At 39.1% G+C, this 12,944-nt stretch overlaps 1 protein-coding gene across 2 annotated transcripts in view; it reads left to right on the plus strand.

Moving 5' to 3' along the window:
- Positions 1-12,460, plus strand: part of LOC147262865 (ninjurin-2-like) — a 28,012-nt gene extending 15,552 nt beyond the window's left edge. Inside the window, exons 2-6 of one of the 2 annotated variants that reach the window (XM_086202466.1) lie at positions 8,716-8,852; positions 8,950-9,029; positions 9,730-9,897; positions 10,557-10,640; positions 11,230-12,460. In XM_086202466.1, the coding sequence (XP_086058592.1) occupies positions 8,716-8,852; positions 8,950-9,029; positions 9,730-9,897; positions 10,557-10,640; positions 11,230-11,393 (633 nt within the window). In that variant the 3' untranslated portion in view covers positions 11,394-12,460. The remainder of the gene's footprint in view (positions 1-8,715; positions 8,853-8,949; positions 9,030-9,729; positions 9,898-10,556; positions 10,641-11,229) is intronic. The other variant, XM_086202465.1, reaches the window with a different exon arrangement.
- The last annotated feature ends 484 nt before the right edge of the window (positions 12,461-12,944 follow it).

The raw sequence follows: 12,944 nt of genomic DNA on the forward strand, positions 1-12,944 counted from the left end.
GCACTACTATATAACGGTACAATGATGACACACTCCAGAATTTTGTCAATAAACCTATTTTCAATTACTGATACAGAGTTCAGGAGGTATCGGGGCTGTCTGGGAATTGTTGAAGATGATCTCCTGGCTCCCCAGAGACCACATCAAAGTGTCCTTGAGTAAGATATTGTGTGTGTGTGTGTGTGTGTGTGTGTGTGTGTGTGTGTGTGTGTGTGTGTGTGATATATTTATATATATATATACATCCCTTTCCTTCACAAAATCAAAATGCATTTTTAATTGACTCTTTTTTTTTAATTAACAAAGACAAACACAACACTGTTAATGATAAAATAACAGAACATTTTAACATGAAATTAAAAGAAATATAAAATCAGGAAATGCCTTTTTGCATGATAGGGCTTAAAAGTAGATAAATGGTTTGTAAAGAAAAAAGATTTTATAAGATATTTTAACCGGGGGCGGCATGGCTCATAGCTAGAACCCGCTAGGCCGTCTAGCGACTAAAGGGTCGCTGGTCTGATCCTCTTTCCCTCAGGTGACCATTTAGAAGTATCTTTGGGCAAGATATGATACATAGTATGTTTTTTTTTTTTTTTAAAGTGCCAGGTGTAAATGAGAGCCTTTGTATCATTTTCCTTAGGATGCCTCAGCGAGGCAACAGGCTGAGTCACCGATATAGGAAACTCTGTTACGCCATCGTGGTTACGGTCAAAAATGCAGAGAGTCAACTGATATCAGAACACAGCAACCACTCTTTTCTCCCAGATGGCAGTTTGGTGTCCACACACACACACACACACACACACACACACACACACACACACACACACACACACACACACACACACACACACAATGTTGAATCCTGTTTTAAATCTTCTCTATGAATGTAAGTACTTGTGAGTGTGTGTGTGTGTGTGTGTGTGTGTGTGTGTGTGTGTGTGTGTGTGTGTGTGTGTGTGTGTGTGGGCTTGTATGTGAGTAAGTGTCAACATCAACATCGGCTCAGTCTCTCACCACTAAAGCTCAGGGTGCAAAGGTCAAATGTCGCTGAGGCTGGGTGGGTCGTTACTTTTCTCAGGATCTATTGACTCAGAGTGACTTTACTGTTTTTAAAAAAGCTCTATGATATTTAGGATTACTTTTTAATAAGATTCTTTTCTGTAAAGCAAAACTTGAATTGAACAAGTGGAATTGGAATAATTTATGGCTGAAATGGTCACAAAGTCATGAGTGTTTCTTCTAATTCGGAGCAACAATTTAAATGAAATGTCATGTTTTATTGTTTGTTTCCAACAATGTGGAGAAAAACAAGCTATCTCAATTTCACCAAGGGGATCAATAAAATATCTAGCGCTTTCAGACAGCATACTACAGGTAATTATTAATTGTAATTAATTTTGAAAGAAATATCTTTTTCGCGTATAATGCTCGTTGCTATTAAGTCACCGTCAAATCTTTCTGAGGGTTATGTGTAGGCTCTGGAAGTCCTTATTGGAAATAATCGAAAAGAAATAATTTAGCTTAAATAAAGAGAGAAATTCGAATGCTACCATCCACCTGGTCACCTCCAGAGAATAATCCAGGTGGTAGTGAGATAGTCCTTATTTAACGATAACATCCAGCATGTGACGGACAATTGTTGGCCCGTCAGACACGTCCATACCTGAGGCCTTACCTGTTCTCCAGAAAGAACTTTCCCTTAACCTTAAAACCCTTAACTAATTATAAAACTGCATGTCTTACCTTTGAAAATATTGACAGAAGGTCAGTCTGTTCAGAGATACGACGCCAATACCTGCGTGGGTGTGTGCATCCTCCCCAGTGACAGCAGCATCCGTCTTGTTGTGTGACAGCTCGCCCTCCATAGGATAACAGGAGGATGACACTTGGCATCATCCCAAGTGGTCAGAATCGAAATCAACTTGGATGTAGAAAGGACTGGGGTTTGTTTTTTTGTTTTTTTTGAACACGTAGCTTTTAAATCATTTGAACATGACACAAAGTGCAACAGTATATGGAGCCGAGAGGCACGATCCCGCATGTAAGAGGAAAGAACAGGAAGAATGGAAGGATCAAAAGAAAGATGAGGAGGTCGTATCCTTCATTCATAATCTCACACACTCAATCATTTTAAGACGGTTCTCACGCCAGCTCAGCTAATGACAGACAAGCCAGCAGGATGAACAGGCTGAGAGGCAAAGTTCAAAGGTCAGTTACTCTAAAACCTATCGCATGTGTGTTGGCAGGAAAAAGGGTAAAAGTAGAGTGTGTGTGTGTGTGTGTGTGTGTTTGCTTAACAAGCTCTAATTTATTTGAACTATTTTTTGATTCTGCATCTGGCAAACACCCATTGTTTCTATAACTAGAGAAGCCCGCAACGACCATGATTGCGATCACATTTTTAATTACATCAGCTCGATTTCTCATAACAACAGGTCAATTTAAATCTAATTAACTAGAGGAAATCTGACGTTTGTCCGAGAGGGCAAGTTGAAGAGGAATTTGTTTTCAAGAGAAAAAAAACTGTGCTCTTCAGATTACGAATTAAATTCTCATTAGCTTAGGAAAACCGCATTTCGTCTCCTTAAAGTAACAAGATATATTAAGCCATCGTCGTGAGAAGTGGGCATATTCATTTTCAGATAATGGAATAAGTACACACACACACAAATATATATATATATATATATATATGTGATTCAATCTTTCATAAGAGAGATTTCTATTTTTCTAGCACGGGTACATAAGTTAGCCTTAAGTATGAACCACAAGCAGCAGCAGATGCATCGTGAGAACTAACAGAAGTTTAGCAAGTCACGTCTCTGTTGCAGCTCATGCAACAATCCCTGGATTCCTCGTGTCAGTCTGAAGCGACCAGATGTTCCTTTCTGCATTATATCTGGCGCTTGGATGTAGTATAAATCACTGTCCACAGGCACAGAGTTGGGCTGATGACGGAGAAAGGTGGACTCGTTGACAGAATGATTGCTATTTCTGAGAAATAGGCTACATTACACATCCATCATTATGTATTGAAATCTTAAGATTTGAATCTTTAAACGGGTAATGTTCAGTCTTCTCAGGGACACAAACAAAATCACCTTTGAATCATCCTTCGTAAAGTCACAACAAAACATGAATCTACGATGTTATCTCTCATGCCGACATCAGGTCTGGTTGCTTGATGGCGAAAAAAACGCACCCAAAAAAAATGTCATTTTTACACCCAAAACAGCTGTGAAAGTAGTAACTGTGGCTAACTTGTAAGTCAGCAAAATAACATACAGTAGAATCCACCTTTCCTCTGACTCATCCATGTGTTGTCTGTTTCTCATCATCTTGCTTTCGTCTTACTCCCTCACCCTACATGGCAGTACGAGGATGCCTTCAGGCTGATAGACTCTTGGAAAACTGGTGGGAAAAACATGTGAAACAGGCCAGAACACGGACAGACAAACAGAGTGATGGAAGGACGGCAAAAAAGAAGTTACTTTAGGGAAACCAGAGCTCCACTCCTAGTTGGGTGTCCCTTCCTATTGGCTGATATAGTAACCAATAAGAATCCAGGGGAGGAGAACTTCCTGTGAGGTCAATGGGGCCTCCCATGTGGTCTGGTACATATGAGGGTGTTTGTGTGCAGTTTTGCACTTTGAGGTGTAAAGACATGTTTGGCATTTTTGGGCACATATTTTAAATGTTGCCAACAAGTAAATGTATAGTCCAGGTACTTCATATGTCAAGATATATGTTTTTTTTAGTAATGCGTGTGTGTGTGTGTGTGTGCGTGTGTGTGTGTGCGTGTGTAGCAGCGTTCTGCTTGGGTGTGTGTACATTATATGCTATGGCCCTGTGCCTGTGTTTGTGGATCAGTGAATTTCAGGGATTTGAGTTTTTACAAGACGTTTGGTATATAACAACCATATAAAAACTAGTTTGAAAAACATGAATAGAGCCTTGATTCTACTCAGATAAATACCATGTTGCTCAAAGTTTGAAGGTAATTACTGCTTTTTGGCTGGCTCAGACACCAAATCGTTGCTATGTTTTTAGCCATGCTAATGGTAAAAGCGCAAGTGGTACCAAGTCATATGGTTTCTTTCTCAGAACCATCTGAGAATTCGCCCACAGAAACTGTTTAGAAAAAGGGTAGAGACTTTAAAAAAATACAGTTATGTATCCATCTCACTGTTTATCACGTAACTGAATTGGTCAATAACACGAGGAAGGTAGTGTTGAGGCTAGCTTAGCTTCAATAGCAATATGTGAGCTTGAGTCAACTTTTGTGGGAGTCGGTGTTCACCCCGGTGAACCACAGAGAGAAGCACAATTTTAGAAGTTTGGAGGAAGTTGTGGGAAAAAAAAAACGGAAAAACAACAGACTTGGCTTGTATATCTCTAGTATCCATGCTAACATTTCCTGGATTGTTTTTAATGCAGCCTCAACGACATCCCACCTAAACCACAGCTAAGGTTATGTTTTCCTTCTTCATTTACTTGTCAGCAGGGAATCTGTGACTCTGTGTGTGTGTGTGTGTGTGTGTGTATGTGTGTGAGTGAGTGCGTGCGTGTGTTTTTAAGATGCTACATGATGTTGATGAATATATCTGTCACTACATTTTTCACAATAGTGGGTCGGATTCCAAGCATGAAGGACATTAATGGCCATATGGGACAATCCCAGAGGGGGTAGTTTCCATGATGCATGTGCACATTAACACACATTACTACATATATCTCAGGCTTGTTTAGCCACTTGTTTGCAACTGCTGTTTTCAAAAATAATCAAAGCTCATGCATGTGGTATTTTGTAATGTATTTTAAGCCACAGAACTAAACTACAGACCTAAATCCCTGAAACCGCATTGACAGGCAAATTGGACATTCAACAACGTTAGGTAATTTACTAGTTACTTTTTTTTTTTTTTAATCTGATATATTGGTGTAAATCTCAAAAAAAAAAAAAAAATCCAGTTGTTGGATTATTTGAAAAAAAAAAATCCAGATCCAGACAGATGGTTCCTCACATAGAGAATTTAATCAAGACCTTCTGTCATTCCTAAAAAGCAACTCCACTCTGCCAGGTAGTCAACTGGTTTTAATTCTCAGATTCTGAAGAGAAAATATGTGTCGCGAATTAACTTCTTCGCCAGACTCCCGCTGTAAATAAGCACCCCATCCCCATCCTACCCCCTGTCCCACAACCCAACCTGACAGGTGAAACAAAGGGTAGAAAAATAACTTCTAAAACTACTTGAATAAATCAAGATAAGTGGAGATGAAGCGTAATAAATGCACAGTCAGTGCAGTTACAGTACCGAGGCATTAAGTGAACACACATGGACTGTAAACAGTATGTGGGGCAGAGTATGCAATGTTTTGGTGTGTGTGTGTGTGTGTGTGTGTGTGTGTGTGTGTGTGTTGGCTGTCTGCCCGGGGGCTGATGTTGATAAAGTGTGACCACATGAGCCCCCAAAGGAGTAAAGATGGAAACAAGCCAGTACATATACACTCTACATCTCTCTGCCTCTCCATATCTACTGCTCTCTTTTAGGATCACTTCCTCTCTGCTTCTCTCTCTCTTTCATATCCCATTTTTGCACCCCCCCCCTTTTTTTTTTTTTACACACTCAGGAAAATGAAGACAGGCTGTGGAACATGCAGTACATGCGCTTATAGTGTTTTGACACATGCACAGTTCTAGGAATTGCGTCATTAGTTCTTGGAAATCGAACCCGGTTTGAATCATAAACACAAGCTGTATTACGTGATTCGCAGCATCATTGTGACGGACACATTTTTTGGGCTTCTGAAACTCAGAGAATGTAAACATCCTATTTTGCCTAGTTATGTAAAGCCCCAGATTATCATATTTCATTCAAAAACACACTTGTTTCCATAATATCAGGAAGGAAGTGGATAAACTTAGCGGAGCTGCAGCTCAGAGGTGATATTAGTCACCGTTGTTTAACCCCCGGACGAATTCGTCAAACCATCAGGAGAACGCAAGACACATGATCTCAGCCCTCGAGAACGTTGTGTTTATATCCACCACAGTGTGTCACATGCACACAATGCAGTGGCATTTGTTAATTATAACATGGTTCAAATTGTTCAAATACTGATGGCATATACTTTTGTTTCGAGATGAATAACAAAATGACCACAGTCTATCTATGTTAGATAGGAGGAGCATCTCCACCAGTAGAGACTCCTGTTTTACGATTGCGTCAGCAGGACCCTCAGTTTTCACACTGACTCTAACTTCCTGAATTTCATAACCAAAGACCATGTTTCTAGCACACATGGACAGAACAAGTGTGAGGACCGAATGGCACTATTTAGCTCTCGACTTATGTCTTACAGACAAGAAGTAAAACTTGATTTTCTATAGGAATTCCTTGTTTCCTATGCTTCCTATCTCTCAGGCTAAATTGAGAGCTAAAAAAAAATGTCTTATATAAGAACGCATTTATGTGTACGAACATTTTATGAATGAGATCTGTTGTTTCCAAATTGACGGCGTGTCATAGAATGGCACAGGATTTTTTAACTTTTTTCCACTACATGCTGCATAGCGTGGCCTAAGTAGTGATGTTTGCACTGTGTGCGATTTGTTCGTGCTTTTGTCTTTATATTTGAAGACTGTTCTCGTGGATTTTCAACATCCAATAACAGGAAATGGCAAAGCTCACTTTGGTGCCAGTATTTCTTACGGTGTCAGGTGATAATTCTCTTTTATTTAGTGCAGGATAACAATATAGACCCCTGCTAACACAAAGCCACTTAACATGGAGCATTGAATGATAACTGTACAGTCTCAACTTTGTGTTTATGTTGGAGAAGCAGAGCACATTACAGCACACTGAGGTCATCAAGTAAATGTGTCCCCTGTGTGCACCTGACAGACTTAAAATATATGATCTACGTCTTCCTAAATGCATTTTTCTTTCTGTAAGACCACAGGAAATTCAGCCACCAATTGCCGAACAGCCCCTCCAGCACAATCCTCTATTTGTGACTGACCACTTTCGTGTATAACTTGATGTAAACTAATCCAATATGTGCATCCACAGCCCTGGGGCAGACACAAATATTAAATAAGAAAAGTTTTGGTCTGCTGCTTGTGCTGTGAGTAATAATTGGAGCCTAATGTAATGATGTTTAATGTTTTCCTCTTAGCGTCTTCTGTCCTGCACACAAAAAACACATCACTTTTTTAATGAAAAGCTCGAACATTAAAAAAAAAAGGTCTTATCTTGTCAGGGTATTCGCTCAAACACACAAAGACGCACATGTATACACACAATGCAACAGTTAACTGCTTATGTGCCACCAAACCCCATGCCATCAGTCTAAAGGATGGGCTGTTGGGCTCAAGACAGCATATAGCAAAATTGTATTATTGATTCTTGGATGGTTAACTGCTTTATAAAAATATCTTTCCCAGCGATTAAGTCAGAGGGTGAGTTTTGAGGTTTTCTTTTTTATATAATGATGAGTTAGTGGCCGTTACCGATACCGTTAGCCGGTTTGAGATGGTCATCACCCTGGTGTCTTTATTTGTCCATATGTGATCTAAAAGAAAACTACATCTTCATACTAACAATGTTATAAACTGGAATTGCCAACATTAGACATATGTTTCCTTTTTCATCCCTAACTTAAATGTATGGAAATATGAAATGCTCAGCCGGTGTAGGCAGTATTAATTTCCTACACTACAATCTATCAGTAGTGCTATCAGATGAGTATTTTGTTGACTTTTTAACAGTGACTCTCTCATTAATCACCATTATTGACTTGGTTGTGGTTGCTGAAGAGCAAGAACATTTCTATACATTTCAACTCGGGGCTGAAAAGATACTTTTGTCAGGCGTGGTTAAGAAGGACCCAAATGAAGACAATGAGGGGGACACGGGTCACAAAGAACTCGGTTTATAATAACCAAAATATGGTGCAAACACAGGTAAAACATGTGAGGATATAGAGGATCTGACAAAGGTCGACACAAGTCATTGAACTGGAATACAAACTCTATCAATCATGCAACAAGAAACTCGTAAGAGAACTCTGGGAACAAGGCTGTGACCTGAGGCAGGTGAACCACTTAAGTGGGCCGGAAAACAATTGCAGGAAGAATAGCCAACAGTTACAAGAAGGAGGACAATTTCACACAAAAAATAGGAACCATAAACCGGAAACTAACCAGAAAACAATGAATAACAAAGATCATAACTGAGTGGACAGTACAAACTAAAGGTTCATGACTAAATTCAGACGCAACCAGGACAACCTGTAGTAGTCAGTTCTGTAGCTTTGGTAAATGCTGCCCTCTTCTGGTCAGAGGCAGAGAAAGTCTTTGGGGAAGAGTAAGTGATCTGTGACCTGAGTTTCTCTCTATTTCGTCTTTCCTGTTTGACTTCCTCTTCTCCGTGCATCTCCAAATCTATACCTCTACACTCACTTCCAAAACGTTCCATAAACAGTATTTCTTCACGGTTTGAACCGCCCACTCTTTTGAATTTGTCTCCATCACTGCGTATCCTGGTTGATTTGAACACAATTGGAACTTTGGGTAGCGAATTGCTTCCAAGTCATTTGTGCAACTTGAATCCAATCGTAATCGTAAACTAAACTATTCTTATTTAAGTATAGGATGTCTCCTTTAAATTCATGGTGTCAATTTTAATATCCATATCTTTCTCTCAGGGAGGTTCCCCCTCTAATCTGAACATGAACCTTTATGCCACGAAGAAGACTGCAGCTGAGGGCATGCTAGACATCGCTCTGTTCCTGGCCAACATCACACACATGAAGACAGTTATCGAGCAAGGAGCCGGATACAGGTGTGAACCCCGAACAGGCAATGATGCAGTAGTCATGGATCAGGTGTTATCTTTGGTGTTTGTACGTGGTGTGTTACCTTTCCGCTCATGTTCTCAGGTACTACGCTGCTGTCCTGACTCTCATCTCCTTCTCCCTGGCTCTTCAGATAGTGGCCGGAGTCCTCATCATCATCATCGGTGAGCCAGTCATACTGTTGCATACATCTACTCTAAGCAGAAACCCATTCTCCATGTTTTAACCGATCATATTAACGTACTAAAATACTTACTGTTTGATTTTTTTGTGAAAATTCTGGTACTCTTCTTGTCTCTTTTGATTTTGTAAAAAGATTGTCAACAATGATGATTAGAAGTACAATCAGCAAAATCAGCTGGTTTAGTTTGCTGTTTTTGTTTTGTTGTTTTTTTTGTTGTGTATGTGTGTGCGATTGTAGCTCGGCGAGACGTCAACGTAGAAGCCAACCAGAAGAGCCTGGACAGCCTGAACAACACCATAACCGCAATCATATTCTTCATCTTCATCACCAACATCCTCATCTCTGTAATGGGGATGGAGCGCACCGGCCTGTTTGCAAGGATGCATTTCTGACGTGCTGACGTAGGGAAGGATTCTAATGTAGTAGGGAAAGACCCTAGTCATAGTGCGCACACACAAACACACAAACACACAGACAAATACTGGGACTCATTTTTTTACTTACAGTACTAATCAACCTTATTATCAAATTCTGATATTTAAGTCTGATTGTATTCAGTATGACTGGACTGCACTTAGAGACCAACTATGTGTGTGTGTGTGTGTGTGTGTGTGTGTGTGCGTGTGTGTCTTGTCTTTGTGTGTGTGTGCGTGCGTGTGTGTGTGCGCGTGTGTGTACAGCTCGGTTTGAGATGACCCAGTTCTCCTCTTGGCAACGGTTGTTAAACTTCCTGAACAATCTGACCACCGGCATCTTTTTCCTCACCTTCATCATCAACATCATCAAAGCAGCCTTCGGCACGCAGCGCAGCTGGCTGCTGGGATGGCTGTTTCAGCGTTTTATACTATGAAAAATATTTACTACAGCTGACACCTTTGTGTAAAAGGTCGTTTGTTTTGAATTTTAATGGGAAAACTGGTGAAAAGAGGCACGCTTTGCTGTTTGCCATGATGTCATTGTTGTTATTACCACCAGGTGGCGCCAAAGGACAGATGTTTAAAATCCTACACAATGCAGCTTTAATCTTTATTCTTGCAAGGTTGCATGCGTAGATTCTTTGCAGAATTGGATTTATATGAATTTAAAATCTGTTGTTCAGCCCTTGTAATCTTTATCATGGATTTTTTATTAATTTGATGTACAAACAATGTTGTTTGTGAGGATTACAGTAGAAATAAAAAGCTACAGTTCGGATCGTCAAGCAATTTGATGCTACCACCGATCATTTGTCTTCCCATTTAGTGTCACCACAAAATGCCACTGTTAATGTTTTTTTTTCTTTACTTGTGCTGATCCTTTTTTTATGGATGTTAATTTATTGGAAAAAAAAACACATTGTGAAGAGGTGAAGGTTGAGGTCATGTGACTACTTGGGTGGTGTGTTGTATTTTTTGTGTTAAAAACATAGGTATGTGAGTATGTGTGTATCAAATCTGTGTGATTGGGTGTGTTTGAAATGTTTGAAATATGTGTGTTTGTGTGTCTGTCCCCGTGTGCGTGTGTAGCCCGCAGGGACCTGAACGTGGTGTCCAATCAGAAACGACTCGACTACCTGAACAACATCGCTACAGGCGTCATCTTTGTCACTGCCGTGATTAATTTCTTCATCAGTTTCTTCGGATCTAAGAGGACAGGCTTCTTCCGCTGGCTGCTCGCTCGACTCCACTTCTGACACGCACGACCACATCAGTGCTCACATCTACACACAGTGACCCCCGTACGCACACACAGCATCCATTGAGCATCTGTATTTAGACTGTAATCCCACTAATACGTCCTCATTTTAACCAACTGTAAATATTCATTTTCTTATTTGATACTATCATACACTTGAATCTTAATTTCTAAAATGATGCATGCATCCCATTGTGTGTATGTCAGACTTTTTTTTGTATGGTTTTTTTTGACTGTTTTTATGTTCTTCCCCTGGGATTTTTCTGCATGCTTATTTTTAATTGTTGTTTAATGAAGAAAAATGTTCACTTTTGAACTGTACATACACAGTCTTCTTTAAAAAGAACTGAATAAATATTGGATTTAATAGATGCCTGTTTCATTGTATTTATCAATACAGTTTGTGTGTGTGTGTGTGTGTGTGTGTGTGTGTGTGTGTGTGTGTGTGTGTGTGTGTGTGCGTGCATGCGTGCACTTGGGCGTGTGTGTGTGGATGGGTGTCACAGGTCGTCGGGACTTGAATAACTCCTCCCTGCAGAAGCGTCTGGACTACCTGAACAACGTAACAACCATCATTGTCTTCCTCACTACAGTCCTCAACTTTTTCATCAGCACCTTTGGCATGCAGCGCACCGGATACTTCCCCTGGCTTATGATGCGCATTCACTGACACACACACACACACACACACACACACACACACACACACACACACACACACACACACACAAACGTATATACAGATATATGTAACCAGAACCCCCAATAGAACAGCCAATCCTGGAATGCTTGTGTATTTGTGTATCAGTTGCAGGATTTTGTGTACCACCCGTGTACATACCTTAGCTCAAAAAATACATACACATAAAGTACTGATTTTTGTTTTTGCTATCATTGTTTTAATATTTTTTGTGCACCTTAACTGTACATTTATTTAACAAAGTTCCTACATGTTCTATGAATAAATGTCCTCTCACAGTAGAAAACAACAATGTCTCTTTAAAAAAAATGATAGGGCTAAAAATACACAAAGAGTGGTATATTTCAGAAGCTGAGAAAGGTAGTATTTGTAATTACTTAGTCATTATCAGAAACATTTTATTGATCCCGGGGGAAATTTTGGCACCTATTTAACTATAGAGAATATTGTATATACAAATACAGAGAAAATAAAATAGAACTATGTAAAAAATAAAAAATAACTATATATATTCAACAATATTGTTTGACTTTATCGGATTACAGGAATATGTACCAATCAAAACTATATAAAAATGATGTTCTTTGTTTCAATATATGTCTTTAAATTTAAAATATATGTAGAACATATATAAATGTATATAAAAACAGGAAAAATACCTACAGTTGAGTATTTGCACCAAATCATAGCCAGTTATAACGAGATAACAGCGTTTGGAAATTAATTACTGGTACATCCTTTCTTGGCTTCTGTGACCTATGCACAATATTGCGCACTATTTAACAGAATATATTTAATCTTATTGTGACAGACGTCAAGATTTAGGGAGATTCGTCTTACAACTGCTCACTAACAAACGGGAGAACATTAAAGCCATTAAAGGAAGACGATTAATTTCTGCTGTGTGTTTATTTATCTGATACTCACTTTTTGTCTGAACTAATCACAACTTGATCAAATTATATAAATATATATAAATATATATACAATAAAACAAGAGACCAACCTGCTCCTGATATTTTTTGTGCTCATCTTGTAACATTTGAGTCTTTGGAAACCAGCTACAAGAGGTGCAAAAAGGAAACCAGGTGAATCATCAGGCTTCGCTTCCTGTCTGTAAGCCTAAATTGAGGGCTAAATAAATAGAATAAAAGAAAAGAAAAAAAAAAACCCAACAACCCATAAAAGAACAAATTCGTGAGAAAGTACATTTCATTTTTAGCCCCATTTAGAATCATACAGCAATACCAGTATCGGACCAAGAGGGGCGCTATTGTCTTACCAATATCCTGGCCTGTCTCAGAGGAAGCGAAAGAGAAATGACAGAAGGCATCATGGGAACTCTACTCAGTTTCATCAGTGTTTTGGATCGATTGAACAATAAACAGAAAAAGAAAATGATCTTTTAATATTACTGAATATCTACTTTCCTCATGTTAAGCTTGAAGAGAATCTTTTTTTTTTTCTTACTTTATGTTTTTATTCAAGTTACCTAAAAAAACAACAGTTAAATGAAGAGGT

This window comes from Aulostomus chinensis, chromosome 4 (assembly GCF_037954235.1).
Source record: "Aulostomus chinensis isolate RoL2024-O1b breed Wild chromosome 4, RoL_Achi_v1.0, whole genome shotgun sequence".
NCBI classification, from domain to species: domain Eukaryota; kingdom Metazoa; phylum Chordata; class Actinopteri; order Syngnathiformes; family Aulostomidae; genus Aulostomus; species Aulostomus chinensis.